Source organism: Loxodonta africana, chromosome 16 (genome assembly GCF_030014295.1).
Source record: "Loxodonta africana isolate mLoxAfr1 chromosome 16, mLoxAfr1.hap2, whole genome shotgun sequence".
Lineage (NCBI taxonomy): Eukaryota > Metazoa > Chordata > Mammalia > Proboscidea > Elephantidae > Loxodonta > Loxodonta africana.
Window position 1 is genome coordinate 25,091,943 of NC_087357.1, and position 15,453 is coordinate 25,107,395.

General features: G+C 42.1%; 1 protein-coding gene across 2 annotated transcripts in view; it reads left to right on the forward strand.

Annotated features, from left to right (window-relative positions):
• The first annotated feature begins 309 nt into the window (after window positions 1–309).
• XPNPEP1 (X-prolyl aminopeptidase 1) overlaps window positions 310–15,453 on the forward strand; it is a 66,368-nt gene continuing 51,224 nt past the window's right edge. Inside the window, exon 1 of one of the 2 annotated variants that reach the window (XM_023546748.2) lies at window positions 310–433. In XM_023546748.2, the coding sequence (XP_023402516.2) occupies window positions 402–433 (32 nt within the window). In that variant the 5' untranslated portion in view covers window positions 310–401. Of the gene's footprint in view, window positions 434–1,016; window positions 1,039–15,453 lie in introns of those variants that run through there. The other variant, XM_064269341.1, reaches the window with a different exon arrangement.

Genomic DNA, 15,453 nt, shown 5'->3' on the forward strand with positions numbered 1-15,453 from the left:
GCTCCAAAGCACGGCGACCCCGTAGACATTCTTCCAGAACTGGCCACGCCCCCCTGCTCCTCTTCCTCCTAAAGGCCGGAATGTCCCCGGGACAGCTCGTCGCGCCTCAGCTCTTTCAGCCAGCAGAGCCCTTCTTTCTTCTCTTTGGGAAATGGCGAGAAAATAGAACAGAAATGATGACACACCCCTGCCTGGCGCCTTAACCCCCTGCAGGAAAAGAGGCAATGCCCGCGGGGGTGCAAATACGAGGGTGGGCGGGGCCTCGGCGCGCGCACGCCAAGAGAGAGGCGTGGCCGGTCCCTGGCCGGCCTGTGCGCGCGCACCCACAGCCCTCCTGCCCTTTCCTGGCTGATCAGCTGGTCTGCGCGCCTCTGACGTGAGCCCGGGCACGTCACCGCCGAATGGCAGCCTCCAGAAAGCCACCGCGAGTAAGGTGAGCGCAATCTGCTGGGGAGCCGGCGTCCGGGCAGCGCGCGACCCTCCGGGCCTGGGCGCTCGGGTTACACCCGGAGGGCACGGACGATCGCTGAGGAGCGGAGGGCCTGCCCGAGTCGGGCGAGACCCGGCTGGCGGGAGCCCCCCGAGCGGGCGCAGGGGAGGGAGCCGAGCAGCCGGCAAGTTCCGGCTAGTTTCCGGCGAGGCCGCGGGCATCCCTGGCAGTCGGAGCCCGGCGACTAGCCGAGTGTGTCCACGGAGCTGCCGCTCGCGGCCCTGAGGGCAGTGGCCCTTGCCGCCCCCCGGCCCCGCAGGAAGGCCACGCTGTTGCAGGAAGTTGGCCCCTTCTGGCTGCTCCCGGGTCCGAGGAGGTGGGCGAGCTGCACTCGTCTTCCCCGATAATCTAATGTTCAAGTTACAACGCTGACCATGCTGACACCTGCAGTTCACCTTACTGATCTGCCACCGTCACAAAGATAGGCAGCCACGGACCCCCCCACCCCCACCCAAATGGTTTCAGAGCCTCCGTGAGGAAATACTTGGGCATAATCTCCAGGGAAATCTCACCACATAGCCTTCTTGGGCACTCCCTGCCACAGGAAGGTGAGAAGGAAATCCCCCGGCCTCATCTTAAACAGTTTCAGACTATCCTCCCTCCCCCCAGCCCCCAACCAGGGTATACTTCTCGGAGCTGCTAACAAGTGAGAGACTCATATGATCAGAGTTCACAAAGGCCAGAAGCCAAACTCCCAGGGTCACACCCTCACTCCCCTCCCCCTCCACCAGTTGAGAACTGAATGAACACACTTGACGGCATGGCCAGGCTTGTTTGCTAAACAGGGACCATGGCTTCTGTTTGTGAGTGGACAGATCCCAAGGAGACCCTGACTTGGACTCGGTATTGCCACACAATATGTTAGAGAACCAGACTTATTTTGTGGGAGGGTGTGGTGAGGCATGGTGAGGTGTAGTGAGTGTAGCCAGGTGTTCTGGAAGGAGCTTCCTGTTAAATGCTGGAAATGGGTTCAGGCAAATGGATTACGATGCACTAGGCTATAGGCCTAGAGATAGCCTTTGAAGATCTCCATGGTTTTTACTACATTGATAGAATCCCAACATTTTAGAGGCAGAAGGGCCTTTAAACATCAGCTGGTGGAGCTTCTTTACCTTACACATGAGGCCCTGTGTGAGGCTGAGAGAGGGGGGAATGGTGATTTTCCCAGGCACTTCCCCTAGTGGCAGAATTTGAGTGCCATCTAGTATAAGAATGAGGACTCTTTCAGTTTAGATGGTGGAAACAACTCAAAATGACTTAGGCAAAAAGGGATTGAGTTGGCTTCTAGTGCAGCTGGGTCTAGGAGCACAATAATGGCGTCAGACTTGCCTCTCTTATTTCTTCAGTGTTGGCGTCATTCTCAAGTAGTCTCCTTATGGCAGGTTTGGACAGTTTTAGGTTGTCAGCACCAGCAGAAATGTTCTTGGGTGCCGTCATGTCAGTTTCAACTCACAGCAACCCTATGCACAACAGAATGAAACATTTACTGGTCCTGTGCCATCCTTACAATTGTTTTTATGCTTGAGCTCATTGTTGCAGCCACTGTGTCAATCCGCCTTGTTGAGGGTCTTCCTCTTTTCCGCTGACCCTGTACTTTGCCAAGCATGATGTCCTTCTCCAGGGACTGATCCCTCCTGACAACATGCCCCAAGTATGTAAGACCCAGTCTTGCTATCCTTGCTTCTAAGGAGCATTATAGTTGTACTTCTTCCAAGACAGACTTGTTTGTTCTTTTGGCAGTCCATGGTATATTCAATATTCTTCACCAACACCACAATTCAAAGGAGTCAATTCTTCGATCTTCCTTATTTATTGTCCAGCTTCCGCATGTATATGATGTGATTGAAAATACCACAGCTTGAGTCAGGTGCACCTTAGTCTTCAAGGTGACATCTTTGCTTTTCAACACTTTAAAGAGGTTCTTTGCAGCAGATTTACTCAATGCAACGCATCGTTTGATTTCTTGACCGTGGCTTCCGTTGGTGTTGTTTGTGATACAAGTAAAATGAAATCCTTGATAACTTTAATCTTTTCTCCATTTATCATGATGTTGCTCATTGGTCCAGTTGTAAGGATTTTTGTTTTCTTTATGTTGAGGTGCAATCCATACTGAAGGCTGTGGTCTTTAATCATCCTTCGTAAGTGCTTCAAGTCCTTTTCACTTTCAGCAAGCAAGGTTGTGTCATCTGCATAACGCAGGTTGTTAATGAGTCTTCCTCCAATCCTGATGTCTCATTCTTCTTCATATAGTCCAGTTTATCGGATTATTTGCTCAGCGTACAGATTGAATAGGTATGGTGAAAGAATATAACCTTGACACACACCTTTCCTGACTTTAAACCAATCAGTGTTCCCTTGTTCTGTCCAAACAACTGCCTCTTGATCTATGTAAAGGTTCCTCATGAGCACAATTAAGTGTTCTGGAATTCCCATTCTCCTCAATGTTATCCATAATTTGTTATGATCCACATAGTCGAATGCCTTTGCATAGTCAATAAAACACAGGTAAACATCCTTCTGGTATTCTCTGCTTTCAGCCATGATCCATCTGACATCAGCAATGATATTCCTGGTTCCACATCTTCTTCTGAATCCTGCCTGAATCTCTGGCAGTTCCCTGTCCATATACTGCTGATCTTCAGCAAAATTTTGCTTGCATGTGATATTAATGATATTGTTCTATAATTCCCGCATTTGGTTGGATTGCCTTTCTTGGGACTAGGCATAAATATGGATCTCTTCCAGTCAGTTGGCCAGGAAGCTGTCTTCCATATTTCTTGGCATAGACAGGTGAGCACCTCTAGCGCTGCATCCATTTGTTGAAACATCTCAATTGATATTCCATCAATTCCTGGAGCCTTGTTTTTCACCAGTGCCTTCAGAGCAGCTTGGAATTCTTCCTTCAGTACCATCGGTTCCTGATCTTGTGCTACCTCCTGAAATGGTTGAATATCGACTAATTCTTTTTGGTGTAATGACTCCGTGTATTCCTTCCATCTTCTTTTGATGCTTTCTTCATCGTTTAATATTTTCCCCACAGAATCCTTCACTATTGCAACTGGAGGCTTAACATTTTTCTTCAGTTCTTTCAGCTTGAGAAACGCCAAGCATATTCTTCCATTTTGGTTTTCTATCTCCAGCTCTTTGTACATGTCATTATAATAGTTTACTTTGTCTTCTTGAGAGGCACTTTGAAATCTTCTGTTCAGTTCTTTTACTTCATCATTTCTTCCTTTTGCTTTAGCTGCTTGATGTTCGTGAGCAAGTTTCAGAGTCTCCTCTGACATCCATCTTGGTCTTTTCTTTCTTTCCTGTCTTTTCAGTGACCTCTTGCTTTCTTCATGTATGATGTCCCTGATGTCATTCCACAACTTGTCTGGTCTTCGGTTACTAGTGTTCAGTGCGTCAAATGTTTTCTTGAGATGGTTTCTCAATTCAGGTGGGATATACTCAAGGTCGTATTTTGGCTCTTGTGGACTTGCTCTGATTTTCTTCAGTTTCAGCTTGAACTTGCATGTGAGCAATTGATGGTCTGTTCCACAGTCGGCCCCTGGCCTTGTTTTGACTGATGATATTGAGCTTTTCCACCATCTTTTTCCACAGGTGTAGTCAATTTGATTCCTGTGTGTTCCATTTGATGAGGTCAGTGTGTATATCGCTGTTTATGTTGGTGAAAGAAGGTATTTGCAATGAAGAAGTCATTGGTCTTGCAAAATTCTGTTATTCAATTTCTGGCATTGTTTCTATGACTAAGGCCATATTTTCCAACTACCAATCCTTCTTCTTTGTTTCCAACTTTCGCCTTCCAATCGCCAGTAATTATCAATGCATCTTGATTGCATGTTTGATCAATTTCAGACTGCAGCAGCTGATAAAAATCTTCTATTTCTTCATCTTTGGCCCTAGTGGTTGGTGCGTAAATTTGAATAGTAGTTGTATTAACTGGTCTTCCTTGTAGATGTATGGATATCATCCTATCACTGACAGTGTTGCACTTCAGGATAGATTTTGAAATGTTCTTTTTGACGATGAATGCATCACCATTCCTCTTCAAACTGTCATTCCCAGAGTAGTAGACTATATGATTGTCTGATTCAGAATGGCCAATACCAGTCCATTTCAGCTCACTAATGCCTAGGATATTGATGTTTATGCGTTCCATTTCATTTTTGATGATTTCCAATTTTCCTAGATTCATACTTTGTACATTCCAGGTTCCGATTATTAATGGCTGTTTGCAGCTGTTTCTTCTCATTTTGAGTTGTGCCACATCAGCAAATGAAAGTCCTGAAAGCTTTACTCCATCCACGTCATTAAGGTCGACTCTACTCTGAGGAAGCAGCTCTTCCCCAGTTGTCTTTTGAGTGTCTTCCAACCTGAGGGACTCATCTTTTAGCAGTATATCAGACAATGTTCCGCTGCTATTCATAAAGTTTTCACTGGCTAGTGCTTTTCAGAAGTAGCTTGCCGGGCCCTTCTTCCTAGTCTGTCTTAGTCTAGAAGCTCAGCTGAAACCTCTCCTCCATGGGTGACCCTGCTGGTATCTGAATACTGGTGGCATAGCTTCCAGCATCACAGGAACACGCAAGTCCCCGCAGTACAACAAACTGACAGACACGTAGGGGCCAGCAGAAGTAGAACTACCTTTTCCCAGTGGTTGGACCAGAAGTCCCAAGTCTGCTTCTTACTGGGCTGACTTGAGACATGTCCATCTCTGAACCAATTATTGTGGCCAGCGGGACGGATTGACCAGGCCTGGGTCCCAGAACCTGGTGGGTAAGTAGATGAGACGGACCCAACCCATATTGACTGAAAATGGAGAAGAGACATTTTCAAAAGGGAAACCAAGGTGCTCCTGTCAAGAAAAAGAGGGATGAATACTGGGTAGGCAAAGACAACTTTGCTCACTGCCACAGCCTAGGACTTGTTCTAGTCTACTGCCACTCACCTCACTAGGCATGATTGAACATTTTGATCCTTGTTTTACTCCATCGTGAGTGTTAGGCATGTATGGCTCTCAGCATGGACTTCGGGTGGATGCTATGCAGAGCCCTGCCAAGATTTCTTTTAAAAAAGAGAAAGCGAAAAAAATGTGTAGTTTGTAGTAGTTCTGCCATGACCATCTCGTACAGAGATTGAACAGGACGTGCTCTGCACCCATCTTTTCCCTTACCCACCTTGTAGCTCATGATATTGAGAAGGTATAGGCTGAAGAACTCCTGGAAAAGGCAAGAACACTGTGCTGGAAGTTGGGAGTTCTGGGCTCTGGTTCAAGCTCTGCCACCAAATAGATTGGAGACCATGAGCAAGTCACTCGATCTTTCTCTTCTGTGTCTTTGTCTAGAGGAGGGAGTTGAGTTGGATTGTCCCTGAGGTATTTTTCTAGGTCTAATATTCAGTAATAATCCTGATTCAACTTGGAGCCTGAGACCGTATCTGCCCAAGTAAGTGATGTGTAGATGGATCTTGGACTCTACAGAGGCAAGAGCAGGGCCACCATGGTGACCCCTTTGATACTGCCATAAAGGTAAAGGTGGGGTGATGCTCAGGTAGAGAGCTTGAGCTCACCTGTCAAGAGACTTGGTTTCTGGTCTTGGCTTTGCAGCTATTGAGGTGTATGGACTGTGGCAAGTTATCTTTGTTTTCTCTCTTGTAAAATGAATGGATAGGACTACCTTTGGATAACCTCTCTCCTGCTCTCTAGTGCTGTGTCTGAGCCAGGCACTGGGGCTAGTTAACTTTGAATATAAAGAGAAACTGACTTCCTTGGCTCACTATCTTATACTTACATCTGAAGTCAAGAGGGAAATTGGGTGAGAATGTGACTTTAATCTCTGTCCAAGAAAAGCAGGTGTTTTACATTTTACAATTTATAACAGCTTTATTGAGATCTAATTCACATACTGTACAATTCACCTATTAAATTATATAATTCAGTTGTTTTTAGTGTATTCATAGATTTCTGTGACCATCACTGTGATCAATTTTGGAACATTTTTATCACCCCCTCAAAAAACCCTGTACTCATTAGCTGCCACTCTTTTTCTTTTAGGCTTATCCCAGTTCTAGGCAAGTTTCTGTCTCTATAAATTCGCCTATTCTGGACGTTTCATATAAGTGGAATCATAAAATATGTAATCTTTTGTGACTGGCTTTTTTCACTTAGCATAGTGTTTTCAAGATTCATCTATTTTGTCACATGTATCAGTACTTCATTCCTTTTTATTGTCAAATAATATTCCATTGTATGGATATACCATATATATTTTTTAATCTACCATCAGTTGATGGGCATTTGAATTGTTACAACTTTTTAGATATTATGAGTAATGCTACTATGAACATTCGTGTACAGGGTTTTTTGTGGGTGTACCTAGGAGTGGAATTGGTGGGTCATATGGTAATTTTATGTTTAACCTTTTGAGGAACAGCTGGACTGTTTTCCAAAACAGCTACATTATTTTACATTCCCACCAGCAATGTATGAGGGTTCTAGTTCCTTCACGTCCTTGCCAATACTTGTTATCGTCTGTCTTTTGTATTATAACTTTCCCACTGGGTTTGAAGTAGTATTTCATTGTGGTTTTGCTTTGCTTTTCCCTAAAGTAGTTAAAGGTTCCACTGTTACCCAAAAGGCTGGCAGTTCGAATCCACTAGCTGTTCCTTGGAAAACCCAATGAGGCAGTTCTACTCTGTCCTGTAGGGTTGCTATCAGTTGAAATTGACTCAGTGGTAGTGGATTTGGTTTTTTTTTTTCTGGTTTAATGACTAATGATGTCAGCGTCTTTAGTGAAATGTCAATTCAGACATTTGCCTATTTTTATATTGTGTTATCTAAGAAATCCTTGCCTAAGCCAATATCATGAAGTTTTATGCCCATGTTTTCTTCCATTTTATAGTTTAGTTCTTAAATTTGTGACTACGATCCATTTCGAGTTAATTTTTTATATGGTGGGTAGGGATCCAACTTCCTTCTTTTGCGTATGGATATCTAGCTGTCTCAGCATCATTTGTTGAAGAGACTCATCTTTCCTTATTGAATGGTCTTGGCACCCTATCAAAAATCAGTTTACTGTAAATCTGAGGGTTTGTGTCTGAACCCTCAATTCCATTCCATTGACCTATAAGTCTATCCTTATATCAGTATGACAGAGTCTTAATAACTGTAGCTTTGTAGTAAGTTTGAAATCTCAAAAGGCAAGTACTCAAACTTTGTTCTTTTTCAAGATTGTTCTGGCTATTCTAGGTCCTTGGCATTTCCACATAAATTCTACGATCAGCTTATCAATTTTTGCATAGAAGTCAGCTAGGATTTTGATAGGAATTGCATTGAATCTGTGGAACAATTTGAGGAGTATTGCCATTTTAATAATATTAAGTTATTCAGTATTCCAGTCCATAAACACGGAATGTCTTTCCATTTATTTAGGTCTTTAATTTCTTTCGATAATATTTTATAGTTATTCCCAAGTATTTTATTGTTTTTGATGCTATTGTATATGGAATTTTCTTAATTTCATTGCAAGTATATAGAAAGACAACTGATTGCGTATCCTATGTCTTTGCTGAACTTTTTTTTTTAAAAAATGGTGCTTTAGGTGAAGGTTTGAAGAGCAAATTAGTTTCTCATTAAACAATTAATACACGTATTGTTTTGTGATATCATTTGCCAGCCCCGGGGCATGTCAGCACTCTCCGCTTCTCGACCTTGGGTTCCCCATTTCCATTCATCCAGCTTTCCTGTTACCTCCTGCCTTTTTGTCCTTGCTCCTGGGCTGGTGTGCCCATTTAGTCTCACATACATGGTTGAGCTACCTTTATTATTGTTTGTTTTATGGGCCTGTCTCATCTTATGCTGAAGAGTAAACCCCAGGGTGTCTGGGGAACATACTCTTGGGGTTTCTCCAGTCTTAGTCAGACCAGTAAGTCTGGTCTTTTTTGTGAGTTACAATTTTGTTCCACATTTTTCTGCCGCTCTCTCTGACACCCTCTGTTTTGATCCCTGTCAGAGCAGTCAGTGGTGGTAGCCGGGCACCATCTTGTTATGCTGGATACAGTTTGGTGGAGGTTGTGGTAGCTGTGTTCCACTAGTCCTTTGGACTAATCTTGCCCTTGTTCTTTGGTTTTCTTCATTCTCTCTTGCCCCACATGGGGTGGGGCCAGCAGACGTATCTTAGATGGCCGCTCACAAGCTTTTAAATCTCAGATGCTACTTACCAAAGTGGAATGTATAACATTTTCTTTGCAAACTATATTATACCAATTGAGGCAGATGTCCCCCAAGACCATGGTCCCCAGTCCTCAGTTCAGTAACTCCAGTCCCATGGAAGTTTGGATGTGTCTATGAAGCTTCTATGACTTTGCCTTCATCAAGTTGTGCTGACTTCTCCAGTATTGTATACTGTCTTACTCTTCACCAAAGTATCCACTTGTGTGTTGTCTAGTTGGTAACCACTTATCTATTGTCTGTTTAGTGTTTCTTCCTCCCCACCCCTCCCTCTCTAGTAATCATCAAAGATTGTTTCTTTCTGTGTGTAAACCTTTACATGAGTTTTTACAGTAGTGGTTATGATTGAGTTGTGTCCCCCAAAAATGTGTGTCAACTTGGCTAGGCCACAATTCCCAGTACCGTGTGATCATCCACCATTTTGTCATCTGATAGAAATTTCCTACTGTTGTGAATCCTACTTCTGTGATGTTAATGAGGCAGGATTAGCGGCAGTTATGTTAATGATTCAGGACTCAGTTTACAAAATTAGGTTGTGTTTTAAGTCAATCTCTTTTGAGATTTAAAAGAGAGAAGTGAGCAGAGAGATGGGGGACCTCATACCACCAGGAAACAAGAGCCAGGAGAATAGTGTGTGCTTTAGAACCAGGGTCTCTGCGCTGAGAAGCTCCTCGATCAAGGAAGACTGATGACAAAGACTTTCCCCCAAAGCAGACAGAGAAAGACTTCCCCTGGAGCTGACACCCTGAATTTGAACTTCTAGCCTCCTAGACTGTGAGGATAAATTTCTCTTTGTTAAAGCCATCCACTTGTGGTATTTCTGGTAAGCAGCACTAGATAACTAAGGCATTGGCCTTATATAGTATTTGTCCTTTTGTGATTGACTTATTTCACTCAGCATAATATTTTACTCCAGATTCATCCATATTATAAGGTATTTCACAGATTCATCATTGTTCTTTATTGTTGCGTAGTATTCCATTTGTGTATGTACCATAGTTTGTTTATCCATTCATCTGTTGATGGACACTTAGGTTGTTTCCATCTTTTTGCTGTTGTGAATAATGCTGCAGTGAACATGAGTGTGCATACATACATCTATTCATGTGACTGCTCTTATTTCTCTAGAGTGTATACCTAGGAGTGGGATTACTTGATCTTATGGTATTTCTATTTCTAGCTTTTTAAGAATCATCATATTGTTTTCCAAAATGGTTGCACCATTTTGCATTCCTACCAGCAGTGCATAAGAATTCCAGTCTCCCTACAACCTCTCTAGCATTTGTTATTTTGCGTTTTTTTGATTTGTGCCAGTAATGTCGGGGTGAGATGTTATCTCGTTGTTGTTTTGATTTTCATTTCTCTTTTTTAATGGCTAGTGATCGTGAGCACTTCATCATGTGTCTGTTAGCTGCCTGGATGTCTTCTTTGGTGAACTGTCTGTCCATATCTTTTGCCCATTTTTTAAATGGATTATTTGTCTTTTTGTTATGAAGTTGTTAAATTTTCCTGTAGATTTAAGAGATTAGACCTTTGTCAGATATGTCATAGCCAAAGATTTTTTTGCAGTCTGTAGATTCTCTTTTTACTCTCTTGGTGAAGTCTTTTGAGGAGCATAAGTGTGTAATTTTTAGAAGATCCCAGTTATCTAGCTTATCTTTTGGTATTCATGTATTGTTATTTTGGTGTGTATCCTATTTATGCTGTGAAGGGACTTGAAGCTCATACTGGTGAAAATCAGAGACCAGAGCCTTCAGTATGGGTTGCACCTCAACATAAAGAAAACAAAAATCTCACAATTGGACCAATAAGCAACATTATCATAAACAGAGAAAGGTTGAAGTTGTCAGGAATTTCGTTTTACTTGGATCCACAATCAACACTGATGGAAGCAGCAGTCAAGAAATCAAAAGACCCATTGCATTGGGAAGATCTGCTGCAAAGGACCTCTTTAAAGTGTTGAAAAGCAAAGATGTCACCTTGAAGACTAAGGTGTGCCTTACCCAAGCCATGGTATTTTCGATTTCATCATATACATGCGAAAACTGTATGATGAATAAGGAAGACCGAAGAAGAATTGACGCCTTTGAATTGTGGTGTTGGTGAAGAATATTGAATATACCATGGACTGCTAAAAGAACAAACAAATCTGTCTTGGAAGAAGTACAGCCAGAATGCTCCTTAGAAGCAAGGATGGCAAGACTGCATCTTAAATACTTTGGACATGTTGTCAGGAGGGATCAGTCCCTGGAGAAGGACATCATCCTTGGTAAAGTCCAGGGTCAGCGAAAAAGAGGAAGACCCTAAGGAGAAGGATTGACATAGTGGGTGCAACAATGGGCTCGAGCATAACAACGGTTGTGAACATGGTGCAGGACCGGGCAGTGTTTTGTTCTGTGATACACAGAGTCGCTTTGAGTTGGAACTGACTCAACGGCACCTAACAACAACAATAACATTAGGGCCTTTAGTGTTGACCCTATTTTTTCTTCTATGATCTTTATAATGTTTGATTTTACATTTAGGTCTTTGATTAATTTTGAATTAGTTATTTGTATGGTGTAAAATATGGGTCCTGTTTGATTTTTACGCAGATGGATATCCAGTTTTGCCAGCATTGTTTGTTAAAAAGACTTTTTTCCACATTTAATGAACTTTGGGCCTTTGTCCAAGATCAAATGACCGTACGTGTATCCACATCTGAGTTTGCGATTCTGTTCTATTGGTCAGTGTGTCTGTCATTGTACCAGTGCAGTGTGATTGATTACTTTTGTGTGTGGCCTTTCTAGCCATGGTCTTGTAACTCCTACCCAGGTGATTCGGTGGGACTGTGTGATAAGGTATTGTGGCCCACCAAGGGGATCTGTCAGTTTTACCTTAAAAGAGAGCCAATTCCAGAGCAGAGAGAAGGATGCTACCATCACCAAGGAAGAACAGCCAGGAGCAGAGAGCGTGTTCTTTTGGGCCTGAGATCCCTGTGCTGACAAGCTCCTGGAAGCAGGTGACAGAGAGAGAGGAGAGCAAGTAACTTTGAAGGCGGTGAGAAGTGGAGGCAGGAGAGATGCAGAAGCAGAGACCCTATGGTGGGGTTCATAGCCCACAGAAATAGAAAGCTGAGTGCCTTTGTGAAGAGGGCTATGGCTAGGGAGAGGTGTGCCTGTGAGCACGGTTGGGAAGAGGCTGTCCTGATGGAAGAATTGTATCCTGAGTGTTCCTGAGCCTGAACTGTAGTAGCTGTTACTTCGCTAATAAACCTCATAATTGTAAGTATGTTCTGTAAGTTCTGTGTAGCGATTGCAAATGAGTTATTGAACCCAGCAGAGAAGTAGAGTGCTGTGTGAGGGATGGTTGATGTCAGAATTGGTAAAAATGGTGGAGAGAGGAGGCATGTCTGACCTTTGCCTCATAGGACTCAGCCTTGGGTTGTTGATGATGATTCTCCTTTTGCCTTGTGAAGTTAGAGGAGGTCCAATACCACCCCTACACTGTTTTTACAACAAGTACCAGGTTGTTTTGTCTACTGTGGATATATGGTAGGTTCTGAGGTTAGGTAGTATGAGGCCTCCTACTTTGTTCTTCTTCAGGAATGCATTGCTTGTCCGAGGCCTCTTTCCTTTCCATTTAAAGTTAGTGATTAGTTTTTCCATCTCATTTAAGAGTGCTGTTGGTATTTAGATCGGGATTGCATTGTATTTGTAGATTGCTTTGGGTAGAACTGACATTTCCACAATGTTGAGCCTACCTATTCATGAGGATGGTATATTTTTCTATTCATGTAGGTTTCTTGAGTAGCGTTGTTAGTTTTTTATGTATAGATCTTTTACGTCCTTGGTTAGATGTATTTTTAAGTATTTTATTTTTTTTAGAGGCTATTATAAATGGCATTGCTTTGCTGAGTTCCTTGTCTTAGTTCCCTTTGTTGGTGTATAGGAATCCAACTGATTTTAGTATGTTCGTCTTGTATCCTGCTACTCTGCTGAATCTTTTTGTTAGTGTCAGTAGTTTTCTTGTGGAGTCTTTTGGGTTCTCTATGTATAATACCGGAAACCCTGGTGGTGTAGTGGTTAAGTGCTACGGCTGCTAACCAAAAGGTCAGCAGTTCAAATCCGCCAGGTGCTCCTTGGAAACTCTATGGGGCAGTTCTACTCTGTCCTATAGGGTCGCTATGAGTCGGAATTGACTCGACGGCATTGGGTTTGGTTGTTTTTTTTTTAATGTATAATATCATATCATCTGCGAATAGGGATAGTTTTACTTTTTCCTTACCAGTCTGGATGTCCTTTATTTACTTTTCTTGCCATTTTGCGCTAGCTAGGATTTCCAGCACAATGTTAAATACTGTGCTCCAGCAAATTTGAAAACATAGAGGAAATGATGATAAAGGGCATCTTTGTCGTGTTCCTGTTCTCAGGGAAATGTTTTCAGCCTCTTTCCATTGAGAATGATGCTGGCTGTTGGTTTTGTATAGATGACCTTTATTATGTTGAGGAATTTCCCTTCTATTCCTGTTTTATTGAGAATTTTTATCATGAATGAGTGTTGGACTGTATCAAATGACTTTTCTGTGTTGATTGAGATGATCATGTGATTCTTTTTTTTTTTTAATTTGGTGGATTACATTGATTGATTTTCTAATGTTGAACCATCCTTGCATACCTGGTAGGAATCCCACTTGGTCATGGTATATTTTTTGATATGATGCTGAATTCTGTTGGCTAGAATTTCATTGTGAATCTTTGTGTCTATATTCATGAGAGGTATTGGTCTGTAATTTTCTTGTGGTGTCTTTGCCCAGTTTTGGTACTGTAGTTATGCTGGCTTCATAGAATCAGTTTGGAAGTATCCCTTCCTTTTCTGTGTTCTGAAGTAGTTTGAGTAGTATTGTGTGAGCTATTCTCCAATGAAGCCATCTGTGCCAGAATTTTTATTTTGGGGGGGAGTTTTTTTTTTTTTTTTTTTCAAAATACGTTTTCAGTCTCTTCTCTTGTTGTGAGTCTGTTCAGATTTTCTACATCTTTTTGTATTAGTTTAGGTAGGTAGTGTATTTATAGAAGTTTGTCTATTTTCTCTAGGTTTTCAAATTTGCTGGAGTACAGTTTTCATAGTACTCTGTTATGATCCTTTTTATTTGAGATGGGTATGTTGTAATGTCCCCTATTTCATATTTTATTTTTTTATGTTGTAATGTCCCCTGTTTCATTTTTTATTTGGTTATTTTCTTCCTCTCCTGTTTTTTTTTTTTTTTTTTTTGTCACTTTGGCCACTGGCATGTTGATTTTGTTGATCCTTTCAAAGAACCAACTTTTGGTTTTATTGGTTCTTTCTATTCTCTGTTTTGTTTATTTCTGCTCTGATCTTTATTATTTCCTTTCTTCTGGTGACTGTGGGCTTCTTTTGCTTTTCTTCTATTTCTTCGAGTTGTATAGCTAATGTTTTGATTTTGTCTCTTTCCGCTTTTTTTTTTTTATTAACTTCTATTGAGCTTCAAGTGAACGTTTACAAATCAAGTCAGACTGTCACATATAAGTTTATATACACCTTACTCCGTACTCCCGTTTGCTCTCCCCCTAATGAGTCAGCCCTTCCAGTCTCTCCTTTCGTGACAATTTTGCCAGCTTCCAACTCTCTCTATCCCCCATCCCCCCTCCAGACAGGAGATGCCAACACAGTCTCAAGTGTCCATCTGATATAATTAGCTCACTCTTCATCAGCATCTCTCTCCTACCCACTGTCCAGTCCCTTTCATGTCTGATGAGTTGTCTTCGGGAATGGTTCCTGTCCTGGGCCAACAGAAGGTTTGGGGACCATGACCGCCGGGATTCCTCTAGTCACAGTCAGACCATTAAGTATGGTCTTTTTGTGAGAATTTGGGGTCTGCATCCCACTGATCTCCTGCTCCCTCAGGGGTTCTCTGTTGTGCTCCCTGTCAGGGCAGTCATCGATTGTGGCCAGGCACCAACTAGTTCTTCTGGTCTCAGGATGATGTAGCTCTCTGGTTCATGTGGCCCTTTCTGTCTCTTGGGCTCTTAGTTATCGTGTGACCTTGGTGTTCTTCATTCTCCTTTGATCCAGGTGGGTTGAGACCAATTGATGCATCTTAGATGGCCGCTTGTTTCTTTCTGCTTTTTTGATGTGTGCATCTATTGCTATAAATTGACTTCTGAACACTGTCTTTACTGTGTCCCAAAGGTTTTGGTATGATGTGTTTTCATTCTTGTTTGATTCTAGGAATTTTTTTGATTCCATGTTTGGTTTCCAATATTATCCAGTGGTTTTTAAGCAGAGTGTTATTCACTTTCCATGTATTTGATTATTTTTCCTTGCTCTTCCTGTTATTATCAATTGAGATGTTTCAACAAACAGATGCAGTGCTGAAAGTGGTCACTTGTCTATGCCAAGAAGTTTGGAAGACAGATATCCGGGCAACCAACTGGAAGAGATCCATGTTTATGCCTATTCTCAAGAAAGGTGATCCTGCCAAATTTGGAAATAATTGAACAATATCATTAATATCACAGGCAAGTAAAATTTTGCAAAGATAATTCAAAAGCAGCTGCAGCAGTATGTTCAGGCCTGATTCAGAAGAAGATGTGAAACCAGGGATATCATTGCTGATATCAGATGGATCCTGGCTGAAAGCAGAACTGACTCAAAGGCACCTAACAAGAACAACAACATGTCCTGTTATTAATTTCTACTTTATGGTGTTGTGATCTGAGAAGATGCTTTGTAGTTT